The 19,574-nt window shown below is 43.4% G+C and overlaps 1 protein-coding gene across 2 annotated transcripts in view; it reads left to right on the forward strand.

Annotated features, from left to right (window-relative positions):
• The window catches only part of BORCS5 (BLOC-1 related complex subunit 5), a 76,940-nt gene that overhangs the window by 23,569 nt on the left and 33,797 nt on the right, over positions 1–19,574 (forward strand). The window contains exon 2 of one of the 2 annotated variants that reach the window (XM_087768182.1): positions 137–316. The exons of the other annotated variant lie outside the window; for it this stretch is intronic. Coding sequence (XP_087624308.1) covers positions 205–316 — 112 coding nt within the window. The 5' untranslated portion in view covers positions 137–204. The remainder of the gene's footprint in view (positions 1–136; positions 317–19,574) is intronic. 2 annotated transcript variants of the gene reach the window in all.

The following is a 19,574-nucleotide window of genomic DNA, read 5'->3' on the forward strand; positions in this document are numbered from 1 at the left end:
GTACTAAACTTCAATTCCTGTTTGTCTATTTTTTTCTTACAGAAGGAATAAACATTCTCTGAATCCATAAGGATCAGAGAGCTGAAAGACTCCTATGTTCATGTGTTTTCTTTTCCGTTCTATTTTTTCTTCACAGTGACATTTTAGATCTTGCCTACCTGAAGAGCCTTATCCTTAAAATAATACTTGTCACCAGGATGCGTAATGGCGGAAGAGCAGCTGCTCCCCGTGGAGCTGCCTCTAGTTCCAGGGCTGCTGCTGCTGGAGGAGCCAAGTCCTCTTCTCCTGGGCTGCTCCCTCGCAGGTGCTGGCGCAGGTATTGCTATTGCAAAACAGGTCCGGGAGCCACGGTGTGCTATTCTAAAAGTCCTACTTTACACTGGCCTAAAGGCCACGGTTTTGCTGATATTTTGGGTCAAAACAGGACATTTCTTATCAGATCAGGTTCAGTGTTGGGTTTTGGTGGGTTTTAGGGTTTTTTTGGCTTTGGTTTCAACAGTGAGCCTTTGAAACCAGACCTGGGATTTCTGACAATGTCATTCTGCTTAACAAAAAAGCAAAGAAGTTAAGTAGCTGGTTTTGGTTTTCATAAATATTTAGCATTAAGTAGAAATGGATCATTAGGGCTTCTGCACATTAGAAAGCAGTAAGACAAGTGACAAAGCCAACGTTTTGGGGTTTTTTGCCTTATTATTCTTTAACCTTATGCTCCATGAGGCCTATGAAGCAAAAGACAGACTCACTTAACAATAGACCCTAATGTTAAAAACGGCCTCAAGTCACACCGTAGCAGCTTTTGTTTCAGAGTTGAGATAGGAGTATCTCCTCAGTATTCTTGCCCTTGCAAGTATGAACTTGGAAGGATACTGTTGTGTCTTCTCTAGAAAGACCTCGCAGTAGGATGATTCCGTCAAAGATTGCAAGGTTTTAAAGACATCTGTTGTTGAATGTAGGCAGGTAGGGATTAATGAATTGTGAAATGTACAGTTTAGTTCAAGGAGATGCCTGACGTTCCCATTCTCATGTGAAGTGGCAGCGTAAAGCTATTGAGGTGATCTCTTCTGTCCAGGAAGGCATACTGTCCAAAACTAAAAAGGGAGAAAGAATGGTTAGATTGATTCTTTGCTCTTACGGTGTAGAAGGCAGTTAATTGCTGTAGCCCCAGAGGGCTCTGCTCTTCTGAGGTGTTGTGGTGGAGTTTGGCATGACATTAAATATACTTTCTCTTACGCATGTTCTTGTTATGTAGTTAATCATGCACTCTAAAGGTGATCGTGGAATAGGATCATGCTGTAGCTAATGGATTTTTTTTAAACTGATATGGAGGGGTCAGTGCTTAACTCCTCCTGTGCCCCCTGCTTTGGGGTAATAACCATAGGTTTGTGTTAGAAAACTGTTCTGTATTGAGAAACATTCCTCAAGTGAAATAATTTATAGACTTTTGACATATCTGTGGTTAATGTCCTTATTTTGGGATGTTGGCATCTTAGGTGTGTTTGTGGATGTGTGTATGTATATATGTAAAAATGTATGTATATATACATGTACATACATATGCACATATGTATACATATGTGCATATTTTTGATGCTTGTGATAGGTTAGATAAAACACTGCAGGGTGCAGAGAAGCAGATAATGTTCTGTGCACTAGAACAGATGGAACAAGCCTGTAGCTTATCTAGTTCTGGCTCTTTAGATGTTAGAAGTAAACCTTGCTGCTAGCTAGACATGTGCCTTCCTTGTAGAAGGCGATTTAAAAAAGACTTTCCTATACAAGCTTACTTTAAAAGTAAATGCTAATATTTTCAAGAGAAACCAGTGATTTGGGGACCCTTTGGTTTTTGGATACTTGATTTCAATAATGTCTTTAAATAGTCCTAAAACAAAGGCCCCTTTCCTCAAGCTGCAACCCTTTGTAGTATCCTAGTAGTGAAAGTATCTCCAACATCTCAGCCCTCCTCTTAGAGTTGGTCCTCTACTGTCCCCTCCATCTGTTCATCCTTCCTTCCATTGCTCCTGATCTGGTGGACCTGCAGTGAACCGAGGCGATGAGAGCAGATGGGTTTGCTCCTGGGCTAGGGAGTTGGATCGGTTCATGGAGGGGTCTAACAGTACCAGTGAGGATGGGACCACCTAGTGAGGAGCACAGGGGGAGGTGTGGGGAAAGAGGACGCTTACTTTTGGTGGCTGTGGACTGTTGGACTGACTCAGCTGGCAGTTTTTACTGGCAGGTAAAAATAACTAGGTGACTGTACACTGAAAAACACATGAAGGGGACTCCTGTGATCTGCTTTGCTGTCTCTGCTTCTGGGAATAGTAAAGTCAAAAAAAGGTTATTTTAAGAACATCTTAAAACAGCTGCAGCCTTTATTCAGTGACTGTCTGTCCCTCTTCAGTGAATGTTGAAAATATGGTCACAAAGTTGACTTCTCACTGTCCCCTGCTTCAAATGCAAATAAACAGTCATTGCATAGTTGTCTTCTGATGTCTTTGAAAGGAAGCTATTTCCGCAAAGTGGATACAATCTGTCTGTTATCTGAGCAGCGGTCCAGTGCGTGGCTGAACTGCTAATCAATTCCTGCGTGGAAAGACTGCCTGGAATACAGTTCAGAGATGTTCTAGATTCATCATTTCTTAATGGAGGGATCAGACTGATGCATTAGTTTTGCTTTTTGGCTACATCTAGCAAACTAGCACCTCATGTAGGATTTGGAAAAGTAAAATAAGGAAATACGCTGCTTTTTTTTTCTTTTTTTTCCCTTAAATGAGCATTTGATTCCTATCAAAATGACATTTGTTGCCTTGAAATTGTATAACCCTCTTGTATTAAAGTGAGGCAATCACTGAAGAACTGCAGGTTTAAAGTGTATTTGCTCTGAAAGCTTGCAGAAGGCAAAATTTCTCTGGCCTGTGCTAGCAAAGTACTTGGCTTGGGCTCTACCTGTAGGATTAGTACCATGGGAATTGTTGTTCACTTCTTATGTGCAGGTTGTACCTAGGGTTTGTGTAGTTCATTTGCCTGTGCTGACGGATGGGAGAACATTAAAATGATGCTGTACGCAACTGGAAAAGTCTGAATGCAGAGACTGATGGAGAGAGGTTGAGGTCCTCTCCAAGGCAAAGTGAGACAGTCTGGCTCCTCAGGGTCAAGTTATGCAATGTAGCTTGAGCTGATGTAATACCTCCCTCCTGTCCAAAGAAGGTGAATACACCCCCTCACATTCCTCCTGTGCGTGCTGACATTTATCTGACCCTATGTAAAGCTGATTGTCTTGCTAACCTGGCAGAAAACTCTTCTTGTGCCAGGTTAATTTTCCACTGTTAATAAGCTGATTTGATTTACTGCTCTATCAGGCAAGTGCCGGGGTTGGTACAAGAGAGGCGGTAGGCACAGAGCCACCCCTTTCTGATAACGATGAACGATTAGGAATGAGCTGATACAACCTCATGCCAAGGCTTCATTCCTGTGGCACTTAAGCCAGTGTTGCTGCTTGAATACCCGGTTCCTTCCCACCTTTTGTGCTGGCTCCAGCACTTGTTGGATGATGTGCTGAAACACATCGGCCTCTAAGCTGCTGCGAAACCACTGTCTCCAGGTGTGATAAGAGCTTTACCTTTGTTATTCTTGGTGGAACACAGGTTTTGCAGAGGGGTTTAACTCCCTGCTGGTGAGTATATACCCTGGTCGGCGCATACTGGCATCACAGGGCGCACGTGTGTCACACTTTGTCTGTGCCTGGGTCCTGCTCAGAACCCCAGGGTACATCTGTCCCTTTAGATGAAGTCATGCTTTCCATGTCTGATAGCAGCGTTTGCTGGTTAAAATCCATCTAATAGTTAGAGAGTACTTTTGCCATTTATGTTGTCAGTCAGATGTGTATTGACCATTTCAGCTGAACAGTTTGATTTTTCTGTTCCAGCAACTGCAGTAAGAAATTTGGACCCAACAATAAGTCTCTAGTGGAATAAAATTAGATTTTTTTTTTTTTTTTGGCCATGACTGCAATTGTTCTGACTATCAAAGACTCTTGCTTATTCTTTTTTGTATTTAAAGTCATTGAATAGCCTGTTCGTTCTTGGCCGTTTTCTTCTATTCCCCCTCTTGTCAAGTGGTTGCACAACTCGACATTAAAATCAATAATTCCTCATTGATAATTGCTCTCAGGCTATGACATCAGGATTTTCTGGAAATATAAATTCACAGTGCTGATAGCAGACTATATGATTTCATTCTGGAAACCGGCCAGTACAGTTGGGCTCCCCGATAGACAGGATGCAAGGGAGGAGGTGATACAATGCTAGCGTGTGTATACGCCGGACACATTTGGTCTCTGTTTTCTATTTTGTTTTCTAGGGACTGCTGTGTTACAAGCGCACATCTTTAATTCAGGTGTGCTCTGATAAAACCAGAGCATCTCCTTGCTATTAATTGTTTGAATACTTTGTTGTTCTGATACAGCTTTCCTGTTTTCTGCCTTTGCGTTATTTATTTTTGCCTGGCAGAGTGAATTAATTGCTTCTTAAAAATATTGCTGCAGGGATTAGTCTGCCATAGGCATTCTACTTTTTGCCTTTCCGCAGTTCCTGATGGTCTAATATGTGGGTTTTGGAGGCCTGGTGCAGACCTGCATTGAGGCAGTGCTCTGCTCCGAAGCAGATGTGTTCAAAAGGATTATCAGGAACATTCTTCGTTTGCACGTGGGTGGAGTGGGCTTGGTGTTCAAGTGAGAGAGACCACGGCAGGCGGCTCCAGAAGTTAGGAATTGCAATTAGATGCTGGAACAGTCGACCACAGGATGCTGATGGGGCCAAGAATTTAACAATGTTCAAAAAGGAGCTGGATGTTTGCTTAGGGGTTAGGAATAGAGGGAGTTGTCAGAATAAATGATTACCAAACGTTTTGGAGGGAGTATCAAACCTTATGTTTTTGAGTCTGTGCTGGCTTCCAGGTATCAGGCTAGGGTACCCAGCTTCTGCCGAGTCTGAGGCTCTTAATATTGCAGAGGAGATGCAGGACTAGTAACACCTCTAGTTAGGGATCTGCTTTGGCAGGTCTGTGTTCAGAAAACTATGCCCAATGCTTTTGGGGACTGGGAACATCACATCTGTAGGTTTGGCTTGCAATGCGGTGTCCTCTTGGTTTCAAACATTTTGGGGGTGGACTGCTCGTGGTAAGGGAAGATACTTGCACCCCCAGCAGTAATACCATTCCTATGTGAGCTCCCAAAGCGTCTTGGTGAGGAGTAATGTATGTTAGGGGCTGTCAGGGTGGCTCAAACCAAACCAGCGAGGCAGAATCACTCTTGGCTAATAAAGCTATTAAGTGTATCCCTGAGCTCGGGCTGTACACTTCCTCCAGACCTAAACCTGTATTTTTTGCAAGAGACTATACTGGGCTTTGTAGCTGTGCCTGCTCGTTCAACATTGACTCCTACCTCTTCACAAAGCTTTTTATGTTTAAACATGTTTGCCTCGCATACGCATTGTACACACCTCAAGCACTAAAGTGGTCCTTGGGGAGTGGCATGAGCACAGCAGGTTTCATCTCCTGACGTTCCAGCTGGCTCACCAAATGCAGTTTGGGCTTGAAGCTGGTTGAAGGCAGTCTCGTTTTCCCTACTGCGTGGTGTTATCCCTGCCTCTCATGCAGCCAGACAGGGAGCTGAGCCAACTGAAAACTTAACCCTGCCCTCTCTAACACTACTTTTCTTTCCCTGAACTAGCTTTCCACCGAGCTGTAGGACTGCCAGTGACAATGTAAAGGAGAGGTCAGTGCAACATGGCCAGTTGAATATGGGGGAGTAGGACAGCAGGTTTGACTTAAATTGGCTTAACCTGTATGCTGAGATACTGTATTTCTTCCTACAATCCTGAAACCAGATGCAAAGCAGAAACAAGTGGGTTTTTTATCCCCTTTCAGTGTTTGAGGTTAAGCCTCCAAGAGCTGTCTTCATCTACAAAGAGGTTATTTATTTATTTTGCTGCCAGTTGTAAGATAAAAGAAAACTGGTAAAAATGCTGCCTGAATTTTAAAGTTATCCTATGGGTTAATTCCAATGCTTTTGGATAAAAATGAAAAGGAGAGAATTTTCATCCTCTCCTGATGTTTGCTGGAAAAACCTGGTGCAAACAAGGGCAGTGATATTGTCAAGGAACACTCATTAATGTTTTCTTTCTCTAGCAGCAGCATAATTTCTTGATATTTAAATGTTAGGGTCTTACACTATGACTCTACTAGTTTAAAAAAAAAAAACTGTTTAGGAAATGACAATAGGATGGAAAGAAACTTCCAGGATTTTAGTATATACAGCACCATGGATGAAGGAGACCTTGCAGCGTGTGGTCTGATGGCTGTAGAGAAGTTGGCATTTGTCTGTAGGGAAAGTTACAGTGTTTTTTTTAATCATTTGGGTGACATGAGTGAAAGATAATGTTACCATCAATAAAGCATGGTTAATGCCAGGAAACTAAGAGTTTGTTTACATTGTGATTTTTGTGCTTCAGCCGTAGTTGCGAAGTGGTTAGTTTCTCTAGAGCAAGGGTTTTCTGCCCTGTGGTTTTCTGTGTTTTGAACCTGTTTAGGTATCTGGCACTGGTTGGGTGAAGGCTAACATCTGGGATGCAAACTACTTGCTGTCTTCCACGTTCTCTACTGAGGTGACCCCTCTCTCTAATGGGACTCTTGCAGTGAAACCTGGAGGATGCACCTTGCCGCAAACCTAACTCAACCCGTATTCCGCCTGGTTAAACCAGGACAGATTGGTTTAAGCATGCAGAGAGATGATGGGCAGCTACTGCAAAACTTCTGTACAAAGACTTTCTTTCTTCTTTTCAAATTGTACTCAAATCACGGTATTCTGGTCTCAAAACCGGTGGAGCCTGCAAAACATGTTTTATGGTATTGGCCTGGTGGATAAGCGAGTGTATTCTTAAAGACTGAAGGTGGGGAAGTTGGAGATAAATAGCTATGAAGTTTGGCATGCTCTAGGAGGGTAGAGGTGGAGATAAACGAGGCAAAAGGAGTGGCTTTCTGACCTAGAGCTTGGAATGCTCTTGGTAAAGAGGACCGGAGAGGGGCTTCAGGCCCTTCACTTGGAGGAGGGGAGAGCAAAGCTGCCCCTGTTAAAAAGACAAGCTCCGCGTGATTGTCGAAGCCACTGGGTGCAGGTGGCAGAAGTTGCACGAGTGGGGTGTTAGTAGCTAGTTCCTGTGTGTCCTCCGGGGAGCGCTCCTGTGTACTACAATTCTGGATGGTAGTTATGCATGGTTTTTTTAAGAGCTTACCTGGGCATCGCAGGAATTGTAAGTTGAAACACCTGTGTTTGCCTTAGTTATCTCTAAGGAAAGATTTGATGTGGATTGAAGTGTTCTGGTTGAATGACAGCTGTCTTTATCAGCCTTAAGCACTGAAGAGTTGCATGCTAACCACAAAATTGCCACTTAGGAATTTTGCTTTTTAGACAAAAAAATCAAAAGGCAAATGAAGTATGGGAAGAACATGTGTTTTCAAGCTCTCTCCAGCCAGCATCTCTGGAAGTACAGGGGACAGTCCTATAACTTTGCTAGTGCTGTAAGAAAAAAATACTACACGCTGTGAACCTTGCAGTGCAGTTATGGAAGTAGCACTGAGTCTGAACATGTGGGGTGGGTCCATGCGTACATTCACGCATACAACAGTAATTACAATAGCCTAAAATTCATGTCCCAACCACAATGATGTTGCTCCATTTTTCAGTAACTAAGAAAGGAATTTGGTCCAGTGAATGCATTTGAAACACTCTCAGTTGGCCTGAGTGATCCAGAAGCATTCCTTCATTATATAAGAAACATGTGCATTTTATGTTCGGAGGCGGCGATTGCTGTATACCAGAATGCAAATGGAGTACTCCTTGCTGCTGCTGCTTCTTCTCTAACCTAGGCTGGACTTGACTAGTTTACGTTAACCAAGTGGGATAAAAGAGTCATAGTGCAAGCACTGAGTTAGAGCTGTGAATAAGTTCAAGTCCTGTTTTGGTAGCGATTCTTTGTAGCTCTCTCAAAAGGATATGGTATGAGCCTACTGCAAAGGAGTAACATGTGGAGTAGTTTTATAATGCTCTTTAAGAGTAGTAGGGATTACATAAGCACCGTTTACCAGACAGTGGTGCTCTTATGAAGCCATATTTTTGTATTTGCCTGTTGCTCAGAATCGCTAAGGGTGGCAGGCACCCCTGGAGACAGCATAGTCCAATTCCCCTGCTTAAAGCAGGGTCAGCCAGAGCAGGGTGCTCAGGACCGTGTCTGGTTGTGTTTTGAGTATCTCCAAGGATGGAGGCTCCACAACTTCTCTGGGTAACCTCTTCCAATGTTTGATTACTTTCACAGTGAAAAGCCAAACCAAAACAAAAAAGGCTTATGTTTATGTGGAGTTTTCAGTATTTCAATTTGTGTCCATTATCTCTTGTCCTTTCACTGCATACCCCGGGGGAGGAGCCTGGCCCCATCTTTTTTTCTCCCCTTCACTGAATGGTCCTGGCTCTCTCGACCTTTCCTTATATGACAGATCTCTAGTCCCTTAATCATCTCTGTGGCCCTTCACTGGACTTGTGTTCATATATCCATGTCTCTCTCATACTGGGAAGCCCAGCACAGGACACAGTACTGCAGAGGTGGCTGCCCCAGTGCTGAGCAGAAGTGAAGGATCACCTCTCTTGACCTATTGGCAACTCTTCCCAATGCAGTTTGGGATCTGTTGGCTGTCTTTGCTGCAGAGGCACGCTGCTGGCTCATGTTCAGCTTGTCTGCCAGGACCCACGAGTCCTTCTCTGCAAAGCTGCTTTCCAGCCAGTCGGCCCCCAGCATGTGCTGGTGCTTGGGGTGATTCCTCCCCAGGTGCAGAACTCCGCATTTCTTCTCATTGAACTTCATGAAATACCCATCAGCACATTTCTCCAGCCTGTTGAGGTCACAGCACAACCCTCTGGTGTTATCAGCTGTTCCTCCCAGTTTTGTATACTCTGAAAATTTGCTGAGGGTGCACTCTGTCCCATCATCTAGGTCATTAATGAACGTGTTAAACAATATTGGCCCAGTATTGCTCTCTGCAGTAACACCACTAGTAACTGGCCTCCAGCTGGACTTTGTGCCACTCATCACAACGCTTTGAGCCCAGCAGCTCAGCCAGTTTTCAGTCCACCTCACTTTCTGCTCATCCAGCCCATTTGGGGGTTGTATGAGGTTAAAAATCTGTATCAGTAAATAAGGACCCATCAAACTATTGCTCTATTGCTAGTTCAAAAATCCAGGTAAATATTGCTGGAAACAGGAGATTAAAAATAAATACTATGGAAAAGCAGATAAAGAAGGCTGCAAAAGAACGAGAAGAGGAAAGGAGGTGGATAAGTACAGTTTTGGGGTGGAAGGGGAGTTCTGCTAATGAGCTGTGGCTTAGATTTTCCTTTGTCTATAAGAGATGTTGGAAGTGTGGACTGTGCTTGTTTGTTTGTTTGTTTGGGGAAAAGTAAGTAAAAATGATAGGAAGGAAAAGTTCACAATCTTGTTTGGAAATCTCAAAAAGCTGCTCAAAAAACCTGAGCCTTGCCATGGCTCAGTTTCACAAGGACAACTGGCTGAAATCAATGTACTGGATTCAAAGCCTTCTTGTCCTCACAGGAGAACAACTTTCCTTTGATTATTGTTGATTTATGCAAACTTTTCTCTCTTGAGTATGGGAAGTGATCCAGTACTTAATTATTAGGCATTGTGAACCTCAAGGTTATGCATGTTATGCGCACGTTTATCTCAGCTTGTTCTGTTTAAATTGATACTAATTGGTTTTGTTGAAAGCAAAGCTTCTGATAAGATGTCTTGTTATCAGTGTTCCTGCTAAGCTAATTAAACCCCTGAGACAGCACTGCTATATGTTTGGTTTTTTTTTTCCTGTCATGAAAAAAAAAGTGTTTATTTTGTTCATAGGCATATGAATTCCTGTATTGCAACTATCACCTCTCTTGTTACATAGGGGTTTATCTTACTGGGAGGGCAGCTCTGGCAAATTCTGCAGTCAATCTATCTGTTGAAACAAAACAGCCAGAGATTGCCAGAGAGGTGTTGGTAGGCCAAATGCCACTATAATTAGATGGTTAATTATAGTCAAGGTCGTTTGGGAATTTGTGTCCCTGTCAGTATTTCTGTGACCAAACATCCCATTTCCACATACTGGAAATACTCAGATACTTCAAATATAAATTATGATACCCTAGAAAAGAACTCAACCCTAAAGTGAGCACAGGTGTGAGTATCACCCGGGTTTTGTATGGAGCTACGTCCCTATGTGTCAGCCAGCAATTGTTTCACCTTTAGAACAGTAAGGCAACCACCGATGCGGTAGCATCAAATGGATGTGCTTGTATCCCTTCAAAAAAATTCTCCCCTTTTCCGCCCAAGCTCTGACCACTAAGATATGTTTCAGTGCAAATGCTTGTAATGAATTTGGTACTAAAAATGTGCCTTGTATATCCTGGAAAATCACTCCGGTTTTTTTAATTGTATTTTAAGGCTGGCATGTATTGTTTCTGTTTGTATAGCTTTTTTACGCACGCTTCCCTGGAATGATATTACATGTTCAGTTATAGATTTGTAGTGTTGTTTCTATGTAAATTGTTGGTGCATCTGGCTGGCTGTTCAGTCATGAAAAGTGACAGGATAACCTTGAGGGCAATCTGTTGCAGTAGTGATGGAGCATCTTATTAGGCCTTCGAGGCAAGAGGAGAATTTCCATTCATTTGGATGGCTGTCTTATTGGCACCCCTTCTCTCTTTTCAATAATTAGCACATAGATTAATCTACTGGACTTTTCTTTGCAAAATATGTATGTGCAGGCTAGCTGATGACTTTATTTTTTTAACTACTGCTAGTATTTTACACTTTCAAAAGAACTGTTATGTAAAGGGGAAATAAGACCTTGATCTTCCCAAACATCTTTCTAAAAGATAAGCAACCTTTTCATTGGAAACTGATTTAAAATATGTCTCATTTGTTGTTTGAAGTGTATTTGAGAGCCTGCATGTTCCTTCCTTATGGTTTGTTTGAGAATGTATTTCTTGCCTGACCTCGACTATGGTCGTTACTTGTACTCTGTGCCTGCTTGTGTAGGGCACTGACATAGTCATGAGCTTTAATGCAAGCAGTCAAGGCTGTTAGAAAATGAGGCTGTGAGTTGAGGAACTGTCTTTTTTGTTAACGTTTTCTGTCTGAACTAGAAAACGGTCATAGTAAAGGAAGCATAAAAAACAGCGAGAAACCACACAAGGAAAGAGTTTGTTGTTGTGTAAGAGGATGTTGCAGGTAGCCCTGTGTCAGCAAGTATTGCTAACATTTGCGAATTCGCAGGAACGGCTGGATCCAAGTGATAATTATCTGCACCACTGAGAACTGGAGAGGTTGAAAAAACAAAGGACAGATGGACTGACCTGTCTGAAGGCTGGATTCCTACGCTTTGTTTTAAGCCAGGTCATCGCCTTCCCTTTCTTTCTTCTGGCAGACTCCTCTAAGTGATGGTGGCAGGGAGTAATTTTCTATGTTGGTTTTCCTCAGTACTTCTAATGCTCTAGTACAGTTAGTATGTGTTAATGGTAACATTCAAAAGTAATTTTTTTTTTTCTTCACTTGCTTTCTGAAGGTAATTGACCTTCATTCTGACACATATAAGCTAAAAGGACATTGTTTTTATAAGCTGTTCAGAACAGCTGCAACCTTTTTGTGAACACCAGAGGAGGTTTTAGGACTAGGTTCCTAGGAAAGCAGGAGTCTGTAGGTTGATGCTACCAGAACATCTCCTTCCAATTACAGAAGACTCTTCCTTCTGGAAAACTGTACAAATGGATTTTTCTTCCTCCCCGATGACCCAAGGAATGATTCAGTTGTAGATGCAGTGTATCCATCACCCTGTAAGTTCAAGTTTCTGTGGCGTGCATCCTCTTCAGTGGAGTTGTAGATAGGAGCCATCCCAGGCTGAAAGGTGTCTGTTTTCATTCTTTGTTCACTGCTAGACATGTCAGGGCTCTTGACTTTTACTCAACCCTTTTGGTTTTGTCAAAATCTTCTCTCCTCTTTGCTTTCACAGGTTGTCCATGGATCGTTGCTGGGACACACAGTAGCGTGTTCATTCAGTACTAGTTGCCCAAAGGCACAGGTTGATGTACTTCAGATAAATGTCAGCTTGGGTAAAATGATAGGGGAGCACGCGAGGAAAGGGATCATCTGCTTCACTTTGCTCCAGAAAGCTGGTGGCTTGTGAGGAGAGGATGGAAAAAGGAGGAAGGGGAGAAGAGGAAAAAAATCTGAGGTGCCTTATCAGATGGGGGGGTGAGCCCAGAAGCATGAGCCAGCACAGGTGCCAGATTTGAGCAAGTACTGCTGAGCCTTGGTGGAGAGTGCTGCTGTGCAAGGAGAGGAAGGGGCATCAGCCCATTAATCAGCTATGCCTCTTCACTAACTTCTGAGCATGCTAAACAAGAATATAAGCAAATCTGTGCAGAAAAGAGAAAACAAGGTCAAAAATCCATAGGTCTGGACTCCTGAATTGGTTTTTGCACACGCTTTGTTCCTATTTTTTTTTGCTTCTCCGCAGTATCAGCTTTTTATTGTTCATAGAGAGACAAACAGACTCTTGTTCCAGAGGGAAGGGGGGAGGTGGGAAGGCCCGGGTAAGCAGGGAGGAATGTCCTCTTCACTGCCTCACTGGCTCCAGGTCGAAGACATGGGGGGGGGGGGGAATTTCGATGTATAAGGAGCAGCGAAGTGTCAGAAAACAAGCGACAATGAAAACAAAGTGCAGCCAGTAACCTTGGGGCTCTGACACTGAGCAAATGTTTATCAGAGGAAGATTCTGCTGGACATCACTGGATAAGAATGAGTTGATGTCACTCTTGGCAAGGGCAGGAGCTCGGTTTTTTCCACACAAACAGCACAACACAGCAAGGGGAAAGGAGAGGGAAGGGTGGGAAGGAGGGGAGGGGAGAGAGGAAGAGGAGGAGAGAGCTGTTTGCTATAAATTGGGCTAATAAAAATATATAAAAGCATGGCTTGTTTTGTTGGAAGGAGTCTCAGTGCTGGGACATAAATAGACAAAGGTTAAGGATGCTTCAGGGCTCCTCCTACACTGCGGCTCTGAAGAGCTGTATACAGATTGCTGATGGCCGTTGCGTAATTTGCTTTGACTTGCTCCCAGTCGAGAGTGTACTATGGGCTCATTCCTGTGGCCATTATTCAACGAAACCTCATTTGGCTTTAATGGGAATTTTTGCTTAAATAAAGAAGTTCAGCTTTTGTGACCTCTGGTAGCTTCAGTGCCCAGCCAGTGAACAGGAGGACCTCCCTCGCCCTCAACCCCTGCATACTCTTCTTTTAAAACTTCATCATATTTTATATTTCAAGTAATGCAAAGTTTTCTGTGCAGAAGGAGAGACTCACACCAGGCAGGCAGGCAGCAGAACAGTGAAAGCTGCCTTTCAACAGGTACGACCCTGAAGCTAAGAAGTACTGGTATTTGGTGAATTTGACAGTGAATGGTGTTGGAAAGCACCTCAGAAAAGGTGTAGATACAATGAATGAATGTTGTGATAGAGCAGTTTTAGAAAAAAACCTGCTTCTAAAAACAAAACAGAGTCTTCTAAAACCAAAAAAGCATGGGAAATCATTAACGGCATCTAATCTATGAGGTGTCTATACTGAAACGCCTACTGCTGGTCGTCCCCTGTATGAATGCTCTTGTAGAGCATAGAAGTGCCATGGCTTTTTATGTATTTATTTTTTAAAACCATGACTCGGTCTAATAACTTTTTTTTTTCTTTCCTTAACAAAGATGGGAGTTGTGTGGTGTTTGCTCTGTTTGCGTTCATGTATTCTAGTTCAGAGCAGATCGTTTCTAAAGCGGCAGAAGTTAAACTAGAAAAGAGCTCTCCTAGGCTGGAGTAAGTACTGAGCCTCCTAGCAGTATAGATGTGAGGTACTTGCTGTGTCCTCTTATCCCTCCCTTTCCTCATCTCCACCTTGTATACAAGTGGCTATGAGCAGCCTACAGCTACCCAAACATCTGTAAGGTATTTGCGTAGTTAGCAAACAGCCTTTCAGGATATTGAGCGCTTGGGGAAAATTGGGCCGTTATTGTTCAGAATGTAAAAGGATTTTTAAAACTGGATTGTTGGGGGCGCGAACTTTGCAAATCAATTTAACAATGTAACTTACATTCAACTGGCTCTCGTCACCAGGCTTTTGGAGCCGCTGTGGTAGTGTAAGGAGGCAAAGCTTTACATTTGACCCTCTCGTTACACAATTCCCTCAGGTATATGTGATTCTCCGGAAGCTTTTCAATTCGATGACTTCCTGCTAGACCATGCTATCTCATGCAAAAAATTCAGCTAGCGTGGCGTTGATTGAATAGGTTTGAGTGCTCTCCTCTGCTGGATGACCTTACTAGACAACGTGCACGCTTCTGACCTCTTTTGCAATGACTCAGCTCTGGGTAAGAGCAAAGAACAGCGCAGCAGACTTCAAGGCAGACTGGACGAGGAAAAGCTGTTGCCTTTGTGCCGGAGCCATTTCGAAGCGCAGGCATTGTAGCTGGGAAGGAGGAACGGTCAGGTTTGTGTGCTCTACTCCTTCATCGAAAGCTACCAGAACCAAACAAATCATTTAACTGCTGCTGCAAGTGCTGTCCTCCTCTCCCTAAATAAAGCCAGAAGAAGAGAAAAAAAGTTGTGTATTAATTGGGGAGTTGAATGAAAACATTTAAGATACTAATGCGTTTCTAAGAGAGTCGTAAGAACTCAAGGCTCCAGACTTTCGAGTGTTAACATGTTCTAAATTGTTTTGTACCTTAATTTTAAGGCAGTTGAGGAGTTAGATACCGTTATATATTACCATTACTCATGTGTTTTCTGTAGAGTTGGTTTTACTGTTGTTCTCTTTCTCCGCCAACCCAAGAAGGGATGTGTATGTGTCTGCGCTACCATGGTTTGTTTCCGTGTTGCTTTTAGACTTTTTTTTTTTTTTGTTAGACTGGAGATGTGGAGTCAACACGTTGCTATGTATTTATATTAGTGAAAACAAGAAGCGCTCCATGATTTCAGAACAAAAAATGATGAGGCTCTTCTGTCATCACCTCTGTGGTTACAGATTCTCAGAGGATCAAAATTCTTCCCCTACAACTTCTATAAAAATTGTGACTGATCCCTTTCTGCATCCCTTTTCTGAAATCTACCTCTGAGTCTATTTTTGTACAACTTGAAAAAGCAGTGCTAAAATCATTGCAGAAGTGGATATACTTTTGTGTAGGACCCTATACCAAAACAGCATCTGGAACGGCTACTTTCTGTTAACAGCTGCAGGTCGTACAGCCATCCTGACGTTACCGATGAGGCTAATGTGAACAAAGTTTAAGCATGCAAGGTCTATTACCTTCATGAGGAACCTAAGAAAGTATGGACTGCATCCTGTAAATGAAGCTAACATCAAAACCATCTTCCAGTTGGTGACTCAGCGGTAGATGTAATAGTCAGAGGTCACTTACACCTGGCTTTATTGTTAGGCTGGCTCGATGGAGGGTTTTTGGAAAGTTAAACTGAAGCTACTGAGTCTGCAGACTGTGCACAAGAACAAGCCGCTGCAGGTATGGGGTCAGCGTAGGCCAGCCAGCCTGCAGCAGCTACCTCTTGTAGACCAGCAGCGGTGAAGCAAGGCAGCCTGTCTCTCTGGTCTTGACAAGTAAGCCACCATACCTTGCATTTCCCAAAGGGAGGTAGCCTGCATTCGTGGCTTGGGCCAGTCGGGAGGAAAAGCCGTTCTGCTGATGGGGGGAAGATTTTTGCTGGATCAGCTAGCTTGAACCAGTATGTCCCACAGCCTTGTGAGTGCTAAGCCTGGGAAAGGGGGTGCTGGGGTCAGAGTGGGACACAGCCCTTTGGGAAAGGGGTGGGTGGGAGAGTGAGGGCCCCTTCAAGGGCCGATTGGGCACCCCTTACCCTGCAAAAGCCAGCGCAGGAGCTGACCCTGCGTCTGTTTAAATTGCAGTGGAAGAGCAGCTCAGCTCTGGTTGGTAGTGCAACGCCGAGTGACCATTTGTAAGCATCAGCTTCTGATCCTTTCTTCAATCTAGCGATCTGAAAACCAAGAAGTTGTAGGTGCTGTATCACGGGAATGCTGAGAGTCTACAGTTTGCATAATATAACTACTGTAAGAGTTTTAAAGATGCCAAATGTAGTGAAAACCAACTCTTTCTCAACTCCATTGTTTAAAAATAGCAGCAAATGCAGATAATGTCACACCAAATTTTCAATTGTTTTCATGTATAATCTTGAAAACTTAATTTGGAAGCGTTCTGCCTTTTATTTTTTTTTTCATCTCCCTATTTGTATAACAAAGAAGAGTATTTGCCTGGCAACAAGGCTGTCTTTGGCTTTACAGCTCATCCCTTCCTGGTATTCTATTTCTTATCTGAAGTCAGAACCTTCTGCACAGAATATAAGAATTAATCGCTGTCAGTGTTGCAAACCAAGCTGCTGTTTCAGACGGTGAGTGAAGAGAAATTGAGCTTTATGGGCATGTGTATATATATATATTATTATAGAATAACGGGGTTTTCTTGAGGTGCCTTTCTGCCCAGCAGTGTGTTGCAGAGGTGTCCAGCTGGTTCTCTCTTTTTTCGGGGCTCCTCCTGGATGCTGCAGGATCCAGGGGCGCTGGGTGCTGCTGGCAGAGCAGTCCCGAGGCAGCCGGGCGCTTGGGGCTGATGAGGTGAGTGCTGTCCCTCCGCTATGGCAGGAGTCCTGAGCCCGGGGAGCAAGCCTCGCTTCTCAACACGTAAGCTACAGTGGCCGAGCGTTGCAGCTCTGTGCTCCGATTCATGCCCCATGTTAATCATTAGAAAGGTTACAGAGACAGAGCCTCGCCAGGAGTTGTAACTGGCTTTGTGCACAAGCAGTGCCCAATGGAGAAGTGTCAAATGAAATGCCGTTAAGTTTCTCTTATAGTAAACCAAGTTTCTTTGTTTTTTTTGTTTTTTTTTTAAAGCCATACCAGAAACAGTACTTAACAGTTGAGTAACTATTCAGCATTTTTAGTTTTATTTGGCTATTGTGCATGTTTGCTGGTGTTATGAGCAAAAGGAGTAGGCGGATGTCCTCATGTACCCATAATTACTCTAACTGGTGGTATTCTGATGCTGTATGTGTCCATAAATGATGTATTTTTCTTTCTCTCTTAGTGTAGTCAGAGGATGCCGAGAATGAGTCCTGTGCCGGGGGGAGCTCTTATAGTTTTGCATGCCAGACTCTGCCCCAGACTGAAGAAGAATGTCTGTATCCAGATCATCCCCAGAGTGGGAGAGCTGATCTAACAGCTGAGAGGAGGAAGGACAATACCCATAACTGTGTGGTTTGTGCTGTGTCTGAGGCTTGTTGGCCCCCTTGTGAGCCAGTTTGGCTTGGTGGGCTGATGGGGAACTACTAGTGATGAGTGGGTAGTTTTCGGGTAGGCTGATGAGCTGAATCCATCTGTGGAGGAGCTCAGTGAGAACCAGAACTGGTACAAGGATACAAGGATGGGGCCTGGCCTGCATGGCAAGGAGGGGTGGCAGAGCAACAAGATTCATCCCCTTTTCAGTGGCAGAGTGCCCTAAGATCAGCTCAGGATGTAGTTCTGTGAGGATACCTTCTTAATCAGGGACAGGGGGCTTTTCCTGACTGCTGGGAGGCTTTCCAGCTGAAAAGTCTTTATAGGTCTTGTAATGGACCTTGTAAGTAGCTTGAGGGAGACGTGATTTAGGATGAGCAAAGCTCCACCTACCACGTATTTAGAACCGTTATGGCGAGGAAGTAAAGTTTTGCTATAAAATGACTGATACTTTCCATGACAGACTTAGGAAATAGGTTCGTGCTGTGTGTGAGCAGCAGACTGTATATTAAAAAAAAAAAATAAGGGGGGGATGTTTTTACAGCTGCACTGTTTGGGGGGGGGGTTAAGTGGAGGGAGAAGTGAATTGTTATATTCTGGGTATCTCTAACCGCAGAGGGAGTGACGCACGTGCTTGGCAGAGCTGGAATGTGGAAGTTGCCGGGGCTGGCTCCGAGATGTGTCTCCCCAGGCTGATGGCCACGCTGGGACTCGAGTCATTGTCTTCCAGCATGGGGAGATGGGGCTCAAGAGGCTCCCAGGCTCGCTAACCCTGTGCTGTTACTTGTTGTAACTGATAAAAGCGGTACTCCTAGATTACTGTTACCTACGGGTTACCTATAAGGACAGGATCACACAAACGTTGTCATTAGATATTCAAAGCTTGCTTAAGTAGCAGCTTATTTTAATAGTAAGATGGTGCTCTTTCATAATAATTTACTAGTGAGTTCATTTACTGAAGTGCAAAGGGAATGTAAACTGTCTGCTAGTGAGGACGTGCAATTTGCTTGATTCCCCCTGTCCCGCGGATTTTGAAACACTTCATGCTAGGGATTCCTTATTGTGCTTTGTCTTTCTTCAAGGCACTTTGCCACTTGACAGTATTTGACAGGAGATTATAAACATGGAGGTAATACAGAGCACAGCAGGCCACTTACTTCTGTGTAACTGTTGAATGTTTTAGGTGCCCTAGTAAGCCCTGCAAAGCTGAGTGATTAGTTTTTTAAACACACTGTCAAAAGTAAATAGTGTGTGCGTTGTCTCCTCCTTCTCTCCCCAACTCAACCTTTTCAGTATCCTAAATTTAGTTGTTATAATTTCATGCCAGCTCCATGTTTCCTTCTGGCCAGGGAAAATACCCTTATGTTGCAATACAATGCTGGGAACAGTAATAGTTATTTAGATACTAATACTGCTGGGAAAATGATAACCATTTTATCCCTTGGGTTACTTCTAAGATCAGTTCTAATGGATGCAGCAAAAGAATCAAAGCAGACTGAGAAAGAAAAGTACATCAGCGCTTGAGTTTGGCTAACTCGAATTAGGAAGGCAGGAACAAAACCCGAATATTTAAATACAGGTGGGAGAGCTAGGACAGGGATGAAAGCGTTGGTTCAGACTTCAGCAGCAGATGTTCACAGGAGAAATGTCAGGTGGTAGGATCATTTAAATAGAAAATGGCTCTTCCTGAATAATTCTGTCCTGTTTGGGCAGTGGTGTGTCAAAGGAAGAAGTTCAATTGTCTGAGGGCATTTGCGTTCCCAAAGCGATGCTTCCTCACTTCACGTACTGCAGAGGAGAAGTGCAGTGGGTAGACCTCTCTCCTTTACTCAGTTGGACTTGCTGGTAGATAACCTCTTACCCTAATAAACAAAATAGTCCAGTCAAACTTGTTATAAGAAAAAGTAAGGAGTAATTACTTAATTTCTGTGAAGTATATGCTGTATGAGCAATGTACGTATGGGTTGTATCATTTTAAAAGTTTCATCAGCCCCACTTGGACTTTGCTACTCCTGAGTAGTGCAGCCATTCCAAGTCATGCTGGTAAAGCATTCAGAGAAGAAATAAGTATCATCCAAATTAAAATTTGGATGTGAAATGGCAGCCCACATTGCTAGCAAGATGGCTGAGTGCTAAGTTGGG

The sequence above is a fragment of the Nipponia nippon genome, unplaced genomic scaffold, assembly GCF_047370975.1.
Source record: "Nipponia nippon isolate SJK-2023a ecotype South Korea unplaced genomic scaffold, ASM4737097v1 scaffold_3, whole genome shotgun sequence".
Taxonomy (NCBI): Eukaryota; Metazoa; Chordata; class Aves; order Pelecaniformes; family Threskiornithidae; genus Nipponia; species Nipponia nippon.